Source organism: Tasmannia lanceolata, unplaced genomic scaffold, assembly GCF_043159265.1.
Source record: "Tasmannia lanceolata isolate RefF3 unplaced genomic scaffold, GAP_Taslan_0.1 ptg000002l, whole genome shotgun sequence".
NCBI classification, from domain to species: Eukaryota; Viridiplantae; Streptophyta; class Magnoliopsida; order Canellales; family Winteraceae; genus Tasmannia; species Tasmannia lanceolata.
In genome coordinates this window covers 460,396-478,686 of record NW_027518679.1, presented here as the reverse complement: position 1 = coordinate 478,686, position 18,291 = coordinate 460,396, and the positions used below count along the sequence as shown (strand labels likewise).

Here is an 18,291-nt window from a genome sequence, read left to right as displayed (position 1 = left end):
ATGGGACGAGAGGTGGGCATTAACATTGGTATATAGTGGAGTGAATTGTGGAGTGAATTGTCTTCAATTCGAAATACATGTCGGGGGGTGCATGGATTATAGGAGGAGATTTCAACATAATTCGGTTCCCATCGGAAAAGAGTACTCCAACTAAAATAACTACAAGCATTTGGAATTTCTCAAACTTTATACAAGAAATGGAGCTGATCAATATGCCGCCATTAAAAGGAGCACGTTTTACTTGGTCAAACAATTAAGATCGACTAGTAATGTGTAGGGGCTGGATCGAGTTCTTCTAACCTTAGAATGGGAAGATCGGTTCTGACAAATTTAGAGAATTTCTATTTTTCTTAGATTCAATACAATTAGCCCTAATGAGTGATTATATAGAACACTCAAAGGAATAAGCATATAAAGAGATAAACATAACCAAGGCAAGAGATAATTCTAGAAATCGTACCTACTAATATTAGCCTAATTGCTAATTTAAGCTACCTACCTATTCTAGCTAGGTTACGCCACTCAACCCACTTGCCTAATCTAGGACCATGGTTATATAACGGTGTGAATTCAACATAATCTGACTGTGAAATCTCACGTATTCTAACATGCCCCATCAAACGTATGTGGATTGAAAATCAAAATACGTTCGATTACAATGAAATTCCCCAATAAGAAAATAAAATTTTCTCCCCATAAGAAAGTAGAAACTTTAGATTCGAAGTGCACTGCCAAAGTTTGATGATGAATATGTAGGCGTAACCTACCTATTCTAGCTAGGTTATGCCACTCAACCCACTTGCCTAATCTAGCACCATGGTGATCCAGCGGTGTGAATTCAACATAATCTGACTGTGAGATCTCACGTATTCTAACATGCCCCCTCAAACGTATTTGGATTGAAAATCAAAATACATTCGATTACAATGAAATTCTCTAGTAAGAAAATAAATTTTCTCCCCATAAGAAAGTGGAATCTTTAGATTTGAAGCGCACTGCCGAAGTTTGATGATGAATATGCCCTGATATTGTTGCCAAATCTTTAGACAAGAAGAAGTCGCTTGATGATGAATATGCCCTGTTGTTGTTCGCTAATCAGAGACGATAAACAATCGATCATTATGTCTTTTTCGGGTCCAGCAGGAATTTGTGATGTGAATCAACCAGAAGTCAAGGCTGTTCTTTTTGGACTACAGTGGGCATATGAGAACAACATGGGATCTTGAATAGTGGAAGGGTACTCGACCAATGCAGTAGGGTGGGCTTCGGGTACTTCAAAAGGGCCTTAGCGTCTTCAGGATGTGATAGCGGAAGTTCTTGACCTTATAAGGGTGTTGAACCCTAGAATTGAGCACCAATGAATATCGGCAAATGTGAAGTTGGCGGATGTTTTAGCGAAAGCAGAAGTCTTGAAGGAGGAAACTATAGTTCTTACATCTTTGTAATCCTTTCAAGGATTGTATTTGGACTTGGATCCACTTTTGTAGTATGGCGGGGACAACTTGTCCCAACCACTATTCAATAAAATGTCAATTTAAAAAAAAAAGTTACATACTGGCTGTACCAGTAACTAAAGGTTGGTTCATCTAGCTGCTTTTGTATTAGAGGTGCGGTTGGAGATATAATTGGCATTATTTTATGGTATATCGATGCCAATTGATCTAATTATAGGAATTGAAGCCATCAATAGATATGTTGGATAAGATGTTCCAAAATATGTGGGCATGTGGCCACCATAATTCCCTTTGGGAAAATCAAATATGAATTTATAACTTTAGTTAAGATAAAACACTTTGATCTTGATATGTTCTAGGTTGTGATATTAGCCTCTCCGTAGATGATTGGGTTGTGATCATAGTCTCTCCTTAGATGATTGCATGAGTCTCCCTTCAAAAATGTATCTTGGGAAGTGAAGGCTATTCATTGAGGATTGAGAAGGCACTTCGGAGAAAAGAGAGATTGTACCTTTTGGAGTACTAATTGTCTCATCCTATAATTCTAGTTTTAGGCAGCTGGAATTCTGCCTAGATGAAATTTGATTCAATGAAAAGTATGGCATGAAAGATGTTGAGAATTGTTAACCGAAAGTTTGGAGAGAGAATGAATGAGTTAGGGCAATCTCCCCCTGACTCATATCTTTATACTAAAACATAGAGGAATGTACAAAGTCCTAAATGCCCTTAGGCAAGTTACATATTCCAACACTCCCCCTCAAGCTGGAATGTAGATATCATACATTCCTAGCTTGTTACATATATCACATAATTTTGACTTATTAAAGGACTTTGTAAACATATTAGCTAATTGGTCTCCTGACCAAGTAAACACAGTGCAAATCTGTCTTTTCTGGATTCTTTGACGGATAAAATAAAAATCCACTTCAATATGTTTTGTGCGCTCATGGAAGACTGGATTGTTGGCTTTGTATATTGCAGCTTTGTTGTCACAATAAAGCTGCGAAGGAGAAGATGAAATGAAGGTAATTTCAGAAAGAAGTGAACGTAGCCAAATAAGTTCCGTGCTTGTCTGTGCCGTTGCCCTGTATTCAGCCTCTGCACTAGATTTAGCTATAACATCCTGCTTCTTACTCTTCCATGAAACAAGATTGCCACCTACAAATGTACAATACCCAGTGGTGGACCGTCTATCTGCTGGGGATCCAGCCCAATCTGTATCAGAGAAGCCTTCAACTTTCATGGGGCTATGTCTTTTGAATATCAATCCCTTCCCTGGAGCCCCTTTCAAATACTTGAGAATCTGTATCACCGCAGCCCAGTGAGAAGTACGTGAAGAGCTCATATACTGACTCACAACTCCAACAACATATGAAATATCTAGTAGCGTAACTGTGAGATATATAAGTTTACCGACAAGCCTGCGAGATCTGCCAGGGTCCTCCAACAACTCTCCTTCTTTCGGAACGAGCTTCACATTAGGATCCATTGGTGCAGAAGCTGGTTTAACTCTAAGATTGCCTGTTTCCTTTAGCAAGTCCAAGACATACTTTCTCTGTGATAGGAACAAGCTTCTAGAAGAACGAGCAACCTTTATCCCCAAGAAATACCTGAGCTGACCCAAATCCTTAGTTGAGAATTCCTTTTGCAAGAAGGTTTTCAAACGCTGTATACCTTGTGAATTGCTCCCTGTGATGATTATGTCATCCATATAAACTATCAACAAAATACACCCAGCTGAAGAGTGATAACTGAAGACTGAGTGATCCACTGCGCATTGTTTCATGCCAAAGTGCATGACTGCCTCACTGAATCTCCCAAACCACGCACGCGGATATTGTTTGAGGCCATAGAGTGACTTGCGTAGGCGACACACGTTGGAGGAAGTCTCCCCCTGAGCAACAAACCCTGGTGGTTGCTCCATATACACCTCCTCAGTCAGGTCGCCATGGAGGAATGCATTCTTCACATCCAGCTGATGAAGGGGCCTACTATGATTAACAGCAAGAGACAGGAGCATACGTACAGAGAGAGTTTTCGCAACTGGACTGAAGGTCTCAGTGTAGTCAACACCAAAAGTCTGAGTGTATCCTTTTGCGACTAACCGTGCTTTTAAGTGCAAGACAGTACCATTAGGAAGGTATTTGATGGAGAAAACCCACCGACAACCAACAGGACGGGCACCAGGGGTTAGGGAAACCAGATCCCCTGTATCATTACTATGAAGAGCGCCCATTTCGAGGTTCATAGCATCACGCCAGCCAGGATGGTGAAGAGCCTCCGCCACTGACTGTGGTAAAGACATAGAAGACATTGAGGCAAGGTTTTAAATCTCGGTTTCGGTCATCCGTGAACCGAAACCTTTCGGTACAAAATTTCGGACGAAATCTTGTAAAAATTTCATCGAAATTTTCGAAATGTTTGACCGAAATTTCCAAATAGGGAAACCAAATCCCTGTATCATTACTGTGAAGTGCGCCCATTTCGAGGTTCATAGCATCACGCCAGCCAGGATGGTGAAGAGCCTCAGCCACTGACTGTGGTAAAGACATAGAAGACAACGAGGCAAGGTTTTAAATCTCGGTTTCGGTCATCAGTGTAACCGAAACATTTCGGTTTCGGTACGAAATTTCAGACGAAATCTTGTAAAAAGGATATCGAAATTTCAAAAATTTTCGAATTTCAGGTGAAATTTTATACTTCACCAAAACATTTCACCGAAATTTTACCGAAATTTCCGAAACGTTTCGACGAAGTATGGTACTTTTCCGAGTCACTGTGAATTTCGTTTCGTTTTCCACCAAAATCGAAATATTTCGGCAGAAACGAAATGTTTCGGCCGAAATTTGAAACCATGCGAGGAAACAAAGCTATAGGAGGTATTGGTGAGCTTATCATACGGAACAAAATTCGAAATAGGATGTGCAGTGGAACGGGATCTTGTACGATATGCAATAGGAGAATCAGAAACAACCGAGGAAGGCGGAAGAGAAGATACCTGAGAGCGGGGGAGAGGGATCATCGGCTCAGAAGATGATTGTGCCAGAGGAGGTGGGAGAGACCTATCTGTAACTTGGCGCCGCTGATACTTCTGTGTAATTTTAGAAGGAGTTGGCGTCTCCAACGGAAATACGAGATGACGGAAGAGAAGTAGGTAGATCTGGTTAGGGAAGCGAGACCTCGGACTCGAGAGAAGGGGTGAAAGATGCCACGCCATGTTGGAAGAATGCCTCAGACTCGAAGAACGTAACATCGGCTAAGACAAATTAGCGACGCAGACGAGGGCTATAGCAACGATAGCCTTTCTGCGTACGAGAATACCCCAGAAAGACAACGCTCAGACCGGGGATCGAGTTTGTCACGGCCAGGCCCAAGGTGATGAACACGAGGTGTCAGAGGAAACTTTTCCTTACGAGGAGATAAAATCTCGAAAGAAGAATTACCCTCTAAGACGGAGGAAGGAAGGCGATTTGCTAAGAAACACGCCGTGAGAAGGGCATCACTCCGTTAGGCCTTAGGAACACTGATCTGAAAAAGAAGAGTGCGACCTACTTCAAGCAAATAACGAAGTTTCCTCTCAGCAACACCATTCTGTTGAGAGGTGTACGCACATGAAGACTGATGTAGAATCCCATGTTGGGAGCGATAGGATTGAAAGCCATTAGTATGAGAAAAGTATTCTATAGCATTGTCAGTACGAAAACATTTAATATTATAATTATATTCATTCTTAATTTCAGAATGAAATGTGCGAAAAGCAAGGAAGACGTCAGATCTACTCTTCAGTAAATATAACCAGGTCATGCGTGAGAAGTCATCAATAAACACAACAAAATACCGAAAGCCAGTACTAGACGCGACCCTAGAGGGTCCCCATGCATCAGAATGGACTAATTCAAATGGACTAGACACTCGACTAATGACCTGGGACGAAAACGACACACGACAGTGTTTCCCAAGTTCACAGGACTCGCACTGAAAATTAGAAAAAGGTCTGGGAACCAGAGAAGTCTGCTGTCGCCGCTGAAGTGAAGGATGCCCCAGGCAACAATGCCACTGAAATGTATCCACAGAGCTATGTAAGACAGTAGGTGGCCAGCAGTCATGACGAAAGAGTCCATCTACCTCACGACCCGTTCCAATCGTCTTCCCAGTCGAGAGATCCTGAAAGTAAACTAAATGGTGATTTTGGTACACATAAAACAGAGGATAAGGTAAGAGCATGATGAGAGGAGATATGACCAACACCAGTGATAGCTGTAGTGGACCCATCAGCAAGGGTGATAGACTGAGAGGAAGAAGAGAGAGCGAAAAGAATGAAGCTGAGAAGAGTTACCGGTCAGGTGGTTGGATGCGCCAGAGTCAATGATCCATGACCCTGAGCTAGATAGAAGAGTAGTGGGTGAACTACCTGGCTGGGTGAAACCTGCAGAGGGAGGACGAGAACGGAGCCTCAGACGCTGGAACTCCTCATAATCGGCACGGGATAATGTATAGGTGGAATCCGCTGGTGCAGGTACAAAAGCAGAGGGAGCGGAATCTGAAGTAGAAGCAGTAGTAGCACCCATGTGAGCCGAGCGTGCCTGACGAAGCTCGGGATGCAGGGAATAATAATGGTCAATATAATGTCCCTCGCGCTCACAGTGAGTGCAGAAGGAAAGGCCATGGCCACCACCAGAACGACCACCACCACGGCCGGCATGGCCACGTCACGACCAGAGGAGGCCCCACCACATGGCGGACGAGTACTGCCATCATAGGTCGCGAGATCAGAACTATCATTAGGAACAGTTATCTCTGGATCACCAGGGGAGCACTGCTGGACGCAGAAGTAAACCTCAGTAAGGGAAGGAATATCGCCAGAACCGATAATCTGCTGACGAAGATGCATTTACTCTGGACCCAAACTCTCAGGGTATTGCACAACACGGATCTGATCCCTCTTACGGGCCGCCTCTGTGAGATCCGTGGTAAGCGGCATGTAAACATCAAGCTGCTGACATAGGCCAATATGGGTTTAGATTTGAAAGAGAGGCCCTTTGGTATTGGAAACTTGTTTCCACTTTTTCAGTTGTGTTTTCATTTTTTTTAATGGTGGTTCATTGAAAATGACAAAAGCATTACAACTAAGGAGATCGAGCGAGTAGCGGAATAAGAAAACTAAAAAAGAATAAAATTGTTAGGGATAGAACCTGGCCTTTGCCACGACTGGACACGTGGCATGGAACCCAAAATAAATCCCACCATACGTCCTCCACGTGTCGCCATCAGCCTAGCCCAGGTCTTCGCAACCTTGGTCCGCACGACGCGCCAGATATGCCTGATGCAAGCTACATAATGCCCAATGAGTGTCCACCGACCATCCAATTCCCTATTAGCAATAATGGTGTTGCCCTGGGATGTCCTGTTGCAAGCCACATTGTCGTCACAAGTTCCCTAAACTCCCTTGTTACGAAAGAGAATCAGAGAGAAAATAGTGAGTTGAAGAGAGCTCCCCCACTTATGTATTTAACTATTTATACTATAGCAAATAACATACATAGACAATTATACCCGTAGTAGAACTATCTATTCTAACACTCCCCCTCAAGTTGGAATGTATATATATCATTCATTCCTAGTTTGTTACAAATATCACTCCATTTAGCTTTGCTCAATGAATATGAACATATCAGCCAGCTTATCTCCGGAACTAGTGAATACGATACATATTTTCCCCTTTGGATTCTCTAACGAATAAAATGACAATCAACCTCAGTGTGTTTTGTGCGCTCATGGAAGACTGGATTGGCAATGTGTATTGCAAGGATGTTATCACAATACATTTGTGAAGGCGAAGACGGAACAATACCAATCTCAGACAAAATTGATCGCATCCAAATGAGCTCTCTACTCATGTGTTCCTTGCTCTATGTTCGGCTTCAGCATTTGATTTGGCAATGACACCTTGCTTCTTGCTTTACCAAGACACCAGGTTACCTCCTACGAAGGTATAATACCTAGTAGTCGATCTCCTATTTGGTGGTGATCCAGCCCAATCAGCATCAGAAAAACTTTCAATTCGCATATGACCATGCCTCTTGAATAACAGACTCCTTCCCGGGGCACCCTTCAAGTACTTGAGAATCTGGACTACTGAAACCCAGTGTGAGGTATGTGGGGAGCTCATGTACTGACTAACTACCCGTACAACATATGATATGTCTGGGTGAGTAACTGTAAGATATATGAGCTTGCCCACCAGTCACCCGTATCTGCCAGGGTCTTGTAATAAGTCCCCTTCTTCTAGAACAAGTTTCAAATTAGGATCCATAAGTACAGATGCACGCTTCACCTCGAGGCTCCCTGTCTCTTCTAATAAATCCAAAACATACTTCCTTCGTGATAGAGATAGGCATCACGAAAAATATTCTACCTTTATCCCAAGAAAGCATCTGAGGCGACCCAAATCCTTGGTGGAGAATTCTTTCTATAAGGTCTTTAACTTATGTATACCCCCTGAATTACTACCCGTGATGATAATGTCATCAACGTACAGAATTGATAAAATACAACTAGCTAAGGACTGATGACTCAATACCAAATGATCTACGATGCACTATTTCGGCCTCGCTGAACCTACCAAACCATGCGCGAGGAGATTGTTTCAAACCATAGAGAGTTTTCCTTAGGCGACGCACAGAGGAAGAGATCTCCCCTTGAGCAACATACTCCGGAGGTTGCTCCATATACACCTCCTCAGCGAGGTCGGCATGAAGAAACACATTTTCACATCTAACTGATGAAGGGCCCAATCATGATTAACTGCGAGAGAAAAGAGCACACAGACATAAGGTATCTTGGCAACGGGAGAGAAGGTCTTGGTATAATCAACCCCAAAAGTTTGAGTATATCATTTAGCAACCATGCGTGCCACACATTTCAAGCGCTCAATAGTACCATCTGGCAAGTATTTAATTGGGAACACCCATGGACACCCAACGGGTCGAGCACCATAAGGTAGAGGAACCAAATCCCAGGTCTGATTCGTATGAAGTGCATCGATCTCTAGATCCATGGCGGCACGCCATCCTGGGTGAGCAAGGGCCTCAGACATAGACTGCGGTAATGAAAAATAAAACAAAGAACTCAACTTTTGAACGTAGGAGTTAGATGATCATAGGAAACAAATTAGCAATAGGATGTGCTGTAGAATGTGAACAGGTGCGTGGAGCAATAGGAGTAGGAGGTAGAGAGGATACCCGAGTGGTACAGACCGGAATGTCTAGTTGGGAAGAGGACGGCTTGAGAGGTGGTGTGGGATCATTGATGCGCCGACGCCACTGATAGTGCTTCGTAGTAACGGGAGGTACAATTGGTGTCAAAGGTGGAAGAGAAGTTGAACCCGAGGCAGGTGCAGATGGAGGCACAGGCGCTGTTGGAAGTGGAACCAGAATGGAGTCTTGAAGGAATGTAAGAGGAACCGAAACCATCGGTTCAATAACCAAAGTACGAGACTCAGACACCGGGCTGAAGAATGGCTTGTACTCAATGAACGTAACATTGACAGACACAAACCAGCAACGAAGGCGAGGACTGCAACAACGATATCCCTTTCGGGTATGGGAGTAACCCAAGAAGACACAACGCTGAGAGTGAGGATCAAGCTTTAAGACAAATGATGGTTTATATGAATGGTTAGTTATGCCTTTTGGCTTAACAAATGCACCAAGCACATTCATTAGGGTAATGACACAACTGCTTAGACCATTCATTGGCAAGTTTTTGGTTGTTTACTTTGATGATATCTTAATTTATAATAAAACCAAAATTGCCCACTTGTCACATCTTCGACAAGTATTTGTGACACTCAAGAGAGAAACTGTACGGAAACTTGAGGAAATGCATGTTCTTCAGCAATCAAGTTATATTTCTTGGGTTTGTTTTCTCAGTTGAGGGTGTGGAAGTTGATCTTGAAAACGTTAGACCAATTGTTGAGTGGATTGGCAACATTCCACTAATATTCATGAGGTTTGAAGCTTCCATGGATTGGCAACATTCTATCGGAGGTTCATTAAAGGGTTCAGTTCCATTATGGCTCCCGTGACGGATTACATAAAGATGGGGGAGTTCAAGTGGACCAAGAGTGTCACGAAAGCATTTCAAGAAGTGTCTACTTGACTTTTCTAAGGTATTTGAGGTTGCATGTGATGCATGTGGTGTCGGAATTGGTGGTGTTTAAAGTCAAGAGGGACACCCATATGCCTATTTTAGTGAAAAACTTAATGTGGCTAGGCAAAAGTATACCACTTATGAGAGAATTTTATGTAGTAGTCTAGGCTTTGCAACATTTGATACACTATTTGCTACTACCAGAGTTTTTGATATACTCCGACCATCAAGCACTATCTTAACTTATAGATGAAATTGAAACCAATACAGGCGAGATGGGTAGAGTATATGCAAGAGGACACTTTTGTCCTCAAACATCATCCAGGTGTTGAGAATACAGCTGTAGATGCCCTCAGTCGTGTCACACTTCTCATGACTTCTAAGCCCTTCTAGAAGATCAATGCCTCATGTGAATTTCAAGCGTGGAGCATGTTAAGAAATTATTAAATTCCATGAGTGTAGAAGTCATTGGTTTTGACAGGATAAATGATGAATATGTGAAATGCCCAGACTTTGGAGTTGTGTATGCTAAGCTTGAACGATGGACATTCCGATTTATGTTCTGGTTATTTAATACGAGATGGTTATTTGTTCAAGGGAACTAAATTGTGTTTGCCTCATACCTCCTTATGAGATTTTATGATATAGGTATTACATGGTGGAGGAACATCATGACACTTTGGTCGTGATAAGACCATATCATTGATTGAAGATAAGTTCTATTGGCCTGGATTGAAGAGAGATGTTGCTAGGAATATCAGCCATTGTCGAACTTGTCCGACAATTAGGATGCATAAACAGAACATGGGATTGTAACTCCATTGCCAGTACCATATGCGCCATGGGAGGATGCGAGTATGGATTTTGTTTTAGCTCTTTCGAGGATCCAAAGAGGACATGATTCTATATTTGTAGTGGTAGATAGGTTCTCGAAGATGGGTCATTTTATGCCTTGTTCTAAAATATCTGATGCTTCTGCTATAGCTCGGATATATTTTTCTGAGGTTGTGAAACACCATGGTCTCCCAAAAATAATTGTCTAATCGTGATGTTAAGTTCACCAATCATTTCTGGAGATCTTTGTTGGAACATGATGAGAACCAAGTTAAAATTCTCTACTGGATATCATCCCTAAACAGATAGTCAAACAGAGGACATTAATAGGAGTCTAGGAAACCTCGTTATGTGTCTTATTGGTGATCATATTTCTAGTTGGGATAGAGTCCTTCCCCAAGCTGAGTTTGCCTATCACAGGTTATACCCCTAGGAAGCCTGCAACATATTCGAGATTTAGATGTAGAAATAAGAAGAAAGATAATAATTAGCAATTAATCATATAAATCTTATGCAAATGTACATCGAAGGCTACAAGAATTCCAAGACGTAATGCTAAGAATTAGGCCTGAACGATTTGGTAAACATATAGTTAGCAAACTACATGCTCGTGGTGCAGGACCTTTAAAATAATTAAAAAGATTAGTGCTAATGCCTATGTTTGAGATTTACCACTTGACATGGGAATTAGTAACACTTTCAATGTTGAAGACCTTTCACCATATCATGAACCCGTTCCTGCATTCGATAACCCCAAATATGCCCAATCTCCACCACCTCATTAACTTGATTTGAGAAAAGAAAAGTAGTAGAAGACATCTTCCATGAGAAGATTCTCTCTAATCCCACTGGAGGAATTAGGAAGTTCTGAGTCAGATGGCGAGGATGACCTCATAGCGACGATTCTTGGATTGCAGTTGACGAGCTTCAGAAGCTGGATCAAGATTTGTTAGAGCAGTACGAGCGGTTTAATTCACCGGGGGTTAATTTTTTCAAGCTGGGGAGAAATGATGGGGACATCAACAACGGGCGTGAGTTCAAGGTTTACAAGGGCAGGCGCGGACGAGACTGATGGTGGAGAGTCTAGCATGGGCCACATACATGGGTGTTGTTTTTTATTTATTTTCTATTTTCATCATTTTATTTGTAGCCTACTTTTTAGGCTTCGGCTCTTATTCGTTTGGCGTGTTTTTAGTATTATTAGAAAGGTTTTTCAATTATCTATCTAATGAGCCTGAGTTCACATGATTTGGATGTAATTTGAGCAATTTGTGGGTGTTTTTAGGAAGTGGTATAGGTCTATTACGAGATTACTATTTTAGGTAAGTTTTTACCTTGATTTAGTTTACTTTGGATTAGATGAAGGGTTGAGATTAGTTTTTAACTTTAAGTTATCTTCTAGGGTTTCTTTTCTTATAGATACATCATATGAAAGCAAATTTGGGCTTTCTTCTTCTCTCTTCTTCTTGTGGTTTGGAACCATCTTCTCTCATCTATTCACTTATATTTCGTCAATCAAATTAGCGCAAACAAGGTTAGTAAATCAAATTTTCTAATTTCTTTGTTCTTGAACCCTAAAACTAGAAAAACCCAAAATCCATCGATCTCCCTTGAAGAAATCTTGTTTTGAGATTTTGAGGGATTGTTTTAGTGATTAAACCTCTTCTACAACTCACAAGAATCTCAACTTTCAAACCTTTTTGAACCCTATTGCAAGTTCTTACCATTTTCCTGCCCATAAATCTTTTTTAAAGATCCATAGCCTAAACCTACCATCAAATCAGAACCTAAAGCCTAGAGTTACCTTTCTTTTGCCTACCTAAATACGTAAGATTTGAACATCAATTTCCTTCAATTTCCAGATTTGTAGAAATTACCAAAATACTCCTACGGGCGAAATCTGGATTGTTTGATCAAATTCCTGCTGCTGGACTTTTTCTTTTTGTTCTTCATTGATTATTATTAATTTCTCGTGCTTTTGTTACATCTAATTTATAAGTCTTGCATTATCTTTTAGTTCTTTTAATTGATTGCGTGCGTAGGCCTAGTTTCAGACTAATCTTTCTATTATCAATTCATAATTTCATATAATGAATCCTTATCGTGTTGATTGATTTGTAGAGGGTTTAGTTAATGCTTAAGTATGATCTTTACAATTATATATGCTATTTAAGTCCCATTATTGCTGCTGCCCATAGAATAATTAGGTGTTAACTCAGCCCTAGGCTAGTTGTTAAGTGTTCTTTTAGTTTTTCGCCTAAGCCCTAAACCGCCCTAAAGTCTTAATCCCATTAGGAGTGTAGGATTTTCTCTATTCTAGGTAGTCCTGCATCAGTTTCCGTGCTCGAGGTAACCAACAACTGTTGGCTGCGAAGAGTGGAAATTCATTGGAAAGAGGAGTTTGAGGATGTGGTGGTGTATATGTACAATTCATGGCCTCTCCTGGCAAGGGCAAGGTGAAGGTTTATGTCATGCCATTCAAGTCCACCCGCGAGAATCCGGCGTGGCCATTTCTTAGAAGGACACCACTTTTGAGGATCCTCAGAGGTGGGTTGCTAGAGAAGAAGAGACAGTTCCATGAATAAGGATAATTGATGAGATGGACAAAGTAACTGAGATGAGGGGTTGTGGATTGCAGGTATTTGAATAGTGAGTCAAGTACAGTAATGAAATGGAGGAGAGGGGAGAGAGCAAATTGTAAGTAGCAGAAATAATGAAAATCGTAGTATTTGAATAGTGAGACAAGTACAGGAATGGAGTGGAGGAGAGGGGGGAGAGACCAAAGAGTAAGTGGCAGAAATAATGGAAATTGAAGGTGCTAGAGTTCTGATCTTTTACCATGGATAGAGTTGTTCTATAAAGCTGAATGGGAGAGGTGTATGAATATACCTGGAATGCGATAAATACAAAGAGGTTTCCAAATATTTTCAGGATCACTTTTTTCTCGATGTGGAGAATTTTTGCATGTGGGTGTCCTCAGACTTTAAAGGAGGAGAGTGTTACAATATCACTCGTTTATTATGCATAATTCACTGTTCTCCAATTTTTGCTTCAACAGTATCAGCAATTGCAACGACTTGACTTCATAGATTTGTTTATCCTCCAGAGGAACCACATGTTGAATAGGTATAAGAAACCAAATCCTGAAGAATTGAATCCATATTTTAAAGTTGATGGAACTTGTTGCCCAAAAGGTGTATCTCAGACGAAGGCCGGTGGAAACCAGCCTTAAAGAAATTAATGAAACGCTGAGAAAGTATGTGGTGACAACCGAGACTCCTTGCGGAGTGTATCACTTGGGAAGCCTAAAGTTCATGATTTAGGAGAACAAGGGTCGGTCAGCATGTCTGTGGAGGAAATCATCCCCAACTGATCTCTGCAGCTTCATCCAGACTAAATAAAATACGACAAGGGGGGGGAGCGCTGCCCGAGCATAAAGTAACTGAGAAAAATAATATTGGAAGAAATCATCTCCTGACTCAACAATAATGTTGCTAGCTTTGTTTTGAAGATCCAACGATGCCAAGGCACCTTGTTGTTTCAATCGCTAATTTTACATATTTGAAGCTACCACAGTGGCAGCCTGGTCATTGCTGCATTTTGCAAATGCGGAGCATGAATCTGCCACAAGGACTGTTGACAATAATAATGTGGGAGGAAATACACAACTTCAAACAAAATATAACTCCGCATGATGTTTCCAAAACACGGCAAGGATGTGGTATTTCTTGAGACTCTGTGGCGCAATATTTCTTTGCGCTGTGAGATTGCAATTGAAGCGCCTTTCTATTTAAAAAGGCAATTGATGGTGAGTGGTGCCAGTACAACATGAAGAAGCCTATGGATACAAGTATGAAGGGGCTGCGTGCTTCGATCCCCAAGGACTTCCCGCATTTTCACGTTGAATTTGGTTTAAATAAGGGTGTTCTCGTGATTGATGATGGAAGGCAATTCAAAAGCAGGCAAGCAGTTTCAAGCTTGGCAGTCTTAAATTAAGAAATGTATAAAGGACATTCAATGAAACCACATCGACAGGCATGTGAGGGGAAAAGAGTCCATCCAGGATTCGATGCTGGATTTCTGACTGCAAGTCTTAAATTAAGAAATGTCTCTGTTTAGATTCAAAATTAGGAACCCAGGTCGTCGGCTTTATTTTCTGTTTGCCCCGAACTATTTGACGATTCAATGTTTTCCCTAAGCCATTTTAGGAATCGGTAAAATATTTCGGATCTTGGTTTATGTGGCAGTGGTGAGGCAGTGAATATTGTGAATTTGTGATGCCAAAAAAAAAAAACAGAGAGAAGCTTTATAATTGCTCTCACAAATATAAAAAGCGTAACTCTCTTCCACCATGAGCACCACTTCAAATAAATTATAAATGATATAAATAATAAATAACAAACACTCCCAAACAAACAAGAAAAAATTCTGAAAAACTGTAACATAACACTGCACTGAGTGGTCACTGTATACAAGCTTTGAATCGTCCGGTTACTAGAAAGGGCACACTACACATTTCTATATAATATACGCTGAAATGCTCTTCAATAGACAATTGGGGAACTGACTGGAGTACAACTGATTTTCTACGAGAATAAAAATATAGTAGCTCAGCATATTCTGTTCTGCCCTTGGGTTTACAGAAATGTCATACAATCTCATTGGCAAGTATTAGCCTAGTGAAACAAATACAGATTCTACAATTTTAGTCAATAGCGTAGTGATGAACTGGATGAACAGTGGATGCAGGGTCCTCAGGTCAAATTCCAGTTGATAGTGCAGTGATGAGCCGGATGAACTGTGGATGCATGGCCCTCAGATCAAATTCCAATTAATAGTGTTTTGATAATTTCACTGACCCATCTCGTCTTTTATTATTTAAAGAGCTGTCAAGGGTTATTATTATTGATATGGATATATGGATAAAGATTGATCATCATCGTCAACCTCATTATTATTATTATTACTATCTTTATTGAGGGAATGATGTCAGCACAATCATGTTTTGATAATTGCACTAACCCATCTTGTCTTTTATTATTTAAAGAGCTGTCAAGGGTTATTACAGTTCCCAAAAAGCTATTGAAACCCATTAAAATGGAAAAGAAATGCTGATGTTGTGCAATTATTAAAGCATGCTTTTGCTTATATCATTTCCCTATTATTATTGTTATTATTACTATTCTTATGGAACTTTTTAAGTAAGCTGGGATTGAACCTCCGACCTCCAAGTTGGAGAATAAAGCTTTTGACCATTATTATGTAACTCTTATGTGTAGGTCTGTGTATCGGATCATAAAGGTCTCTCCCCACATCACCCTCCATATCATTGGGACATGTTGGATTATGTTTGTACCATATTTTTGTCCAATTGTTTTTTTCTAAAAAAATGCCAATCTCTCTCTCTCTCTCTCTCTCTCTCTCTCTCTCTCTCTCTCTCTCTCTCTCTCTCTCTCTCTATATATATATATATATATGTGTGTGTGTGTGTGTGTGCGCGCGCGCGCGCTCGTGTGAATGGTAGTATTTTTTTATTTATAAACAATAGATGAGATGAATTCATAAGATCTTAGTCTATCATATACTTACGTTTTGCTCATTTTCAGGATATCAAACTGGCAGAGGATTCAAAAATGAGATGCAATGACTTGAACAAAAGATGTTCAAGAGATGGACATATTAGTGTACATGACGAAATCTTTCAAGATAATGTACATGTAGGAAATATTAACAATTCTGACAATCCGTCAAGATGGAGTCAAGGAAGCAAGTGCTCGTCAAGTTCTAAAGACGGAAATCCTCCAACCGGTCACTCTTCTACTACTCCAGATAGAGCATTAGGGAGGTTGAAAGCCAACATGGATGAGAATGGCTTCATTTACATTCCTCCGAGAAAACCTTCTTCTAAGAAAGAAGGTTATCTGCAGTATGCGAGGAAGAGGGAAGATGGGAAGCTGAAATATGTGGCGCATGCCGATTACTATATATTACTCCGTGCTTGTGCTCGGCTTGTAGGGGTCGATGTCCGGATTATGCATCTTGGGATGTTGAAACTAGAAAAGAGACTTTTATGGATTGAGGACCGAATTGATGTCACAGTACAGTCCCTGCCGGAGCTTATCGATAAGTTTGGTGACCTATAATTCTGATGACATGCTAGCCTTGGGCTGTTTTGTGTTTTGTTATGATGATGGGTATTTTTTTAAATATATCATTAAAGCCCATAGGTTTTCTTTCTTATGTGGTAATAGTTGGCTTTAAGATATGTAATTCAAAAACACTAGGAAAACTCTCATCTCCTCTCTTTCATCTCTATTTTGTCTTTTTGTTATTATGAGATGTATTTTTGTAATATGTCATTATAATCCTTACGTTTTCTTTATTTCTTATATGTTGTAATAGTTGGCTTTAAGGTTAGATCTATAATATTTTACTCTAGCTTCTGCTTGTCTTATTCCGAATGGAATTCAGCTACATCCAACATAATACAATTTAATTTGGTAGTTCTTTTTAATTTCATAATTTTAGAAATCTGCGTTCTTCAACAGAGCTGGGGACATGAAATCTTTATTCTTCAACAGAACTTAGGACAAGAAAACTTTCATATCCAATTCAATTAAGATACCAAATTTCTGCTTCTCTCTGAAATTGAAACTGAGATCTATAGCATGGAAACTACAGTTGGTTCTCAGTTCCGATACTAATTCTCTATTGGTAACAACTTAAGATTCGTTGTCACAAAACTCAATTTCTATCTAAGAATTAATACACCCATGTGTTGAACTATCCGATCTTCCAAATTTAATTTTAAACCTGACAGAGATCAAAGCTAATTGCGGTTGATCTTGATTTGTAAAAAACCAGTAACATTATAGTTACTAGAATTCGATAATTTTCTGCTGTCGGTTTCCTCAAGCGAACTGAAAATTTTAAAAGATATGGGTTTCCTGCCATGGAATGAGTCGAAAAACCATAAGCTAGTTGAATGGCACTCGAGATCTGGAATGGAATTATGGTATTTCAGATCTAGCTTGCGGTTCCAGTTACTTTATTATTATGGAATGAAATGGAATTATGGAATGGAAATATGATAATCGGAATCACGCGTGAATTAAAGGGAAGGTGATGAAGTATTACCAACTAAGGAGAGGTAGGAGATGATTTGACTGAACCTGTGTCTTCCAAGGCTGCCTACGTACCCCTTTATTGAGGATCAAGTCTAACGTACTTCCATTATGAAGGTGAGGGTCCCTTTTTTTTTATAGAGAATAGAGTCCATGATGATTAGAATCTTACTGTTCTAGGAGTCTTTCCTAATTGGTCGACTTCCGCTGGAGATAAGTTCATATCTATTTTTAATAGATAGCCTATTTCCTTAAACGAGTAAATTGCTATGAATAAGACTCCTCTGTTTGGAAAACCACCGCCTTGAGGTATATTGTCTCTTTGAGGGGCGGTTTCTCATCAAATGATGTTACTATTAATAAAAAGAGGATAAGAGTTTATTATCTTTCCTATAGGTCGGTTACTCTTCGTTCGGAGATGCTACGTGTCGCTCATCGACGGTTAAGGCCGATTTTACCCCCAACACAGACCACATCATGGGATGATCCAAACCGTCCTTAAGGTGGAACACAATGTAAATAGTCGGTTCCTCAAAAATCATTTCCATAGGATAATCCTAGCCCTCCGAAATATAGAGGTTTCCATAATATGCAGTTCCTCTATAGATCGGAGGGCTGGGATCATCTACTCACCCTCTTCTCTTCCTCGGGTCACCCTGCTCTAAGTTTATTTATAAGTACTATGTTTACACTAAAAGAGGGTGGCCCATGAAAGAAAAGGGGGCATA

At 40.4% G+C, this 18,291-nt stretch overlaps 1 protein-coding gene across 1 annotated transcript in view; it reads left to right on the top strand.

The window, feature by feature from the left end:
- LOC143882227 (TATA box-binding protein-associated factor RNA polymerase I subunit B-like) overlaps positions 1 to 16,876 on the top strand; it is a 29,794-nt gene extending 12,918 nt beyond the window's left edge. Inside the window, exon 5 of the mRNA XM_077385721.1 lies at positions 16,046 to 16,876. Within this exon, the coding sequence (XP_077241836.1) occupies positions 16,046 to 16,582 (537 nt within the window). The 3' untranslated portion in view covers positions 16,583 to 16,876. The remainder of the gene's footprint in view (positions 1 to 16,045) is intronic.
- The last annotated feature ends 1,415 nt before the right edge of the window (positions 16,877 to 18,291 follow it).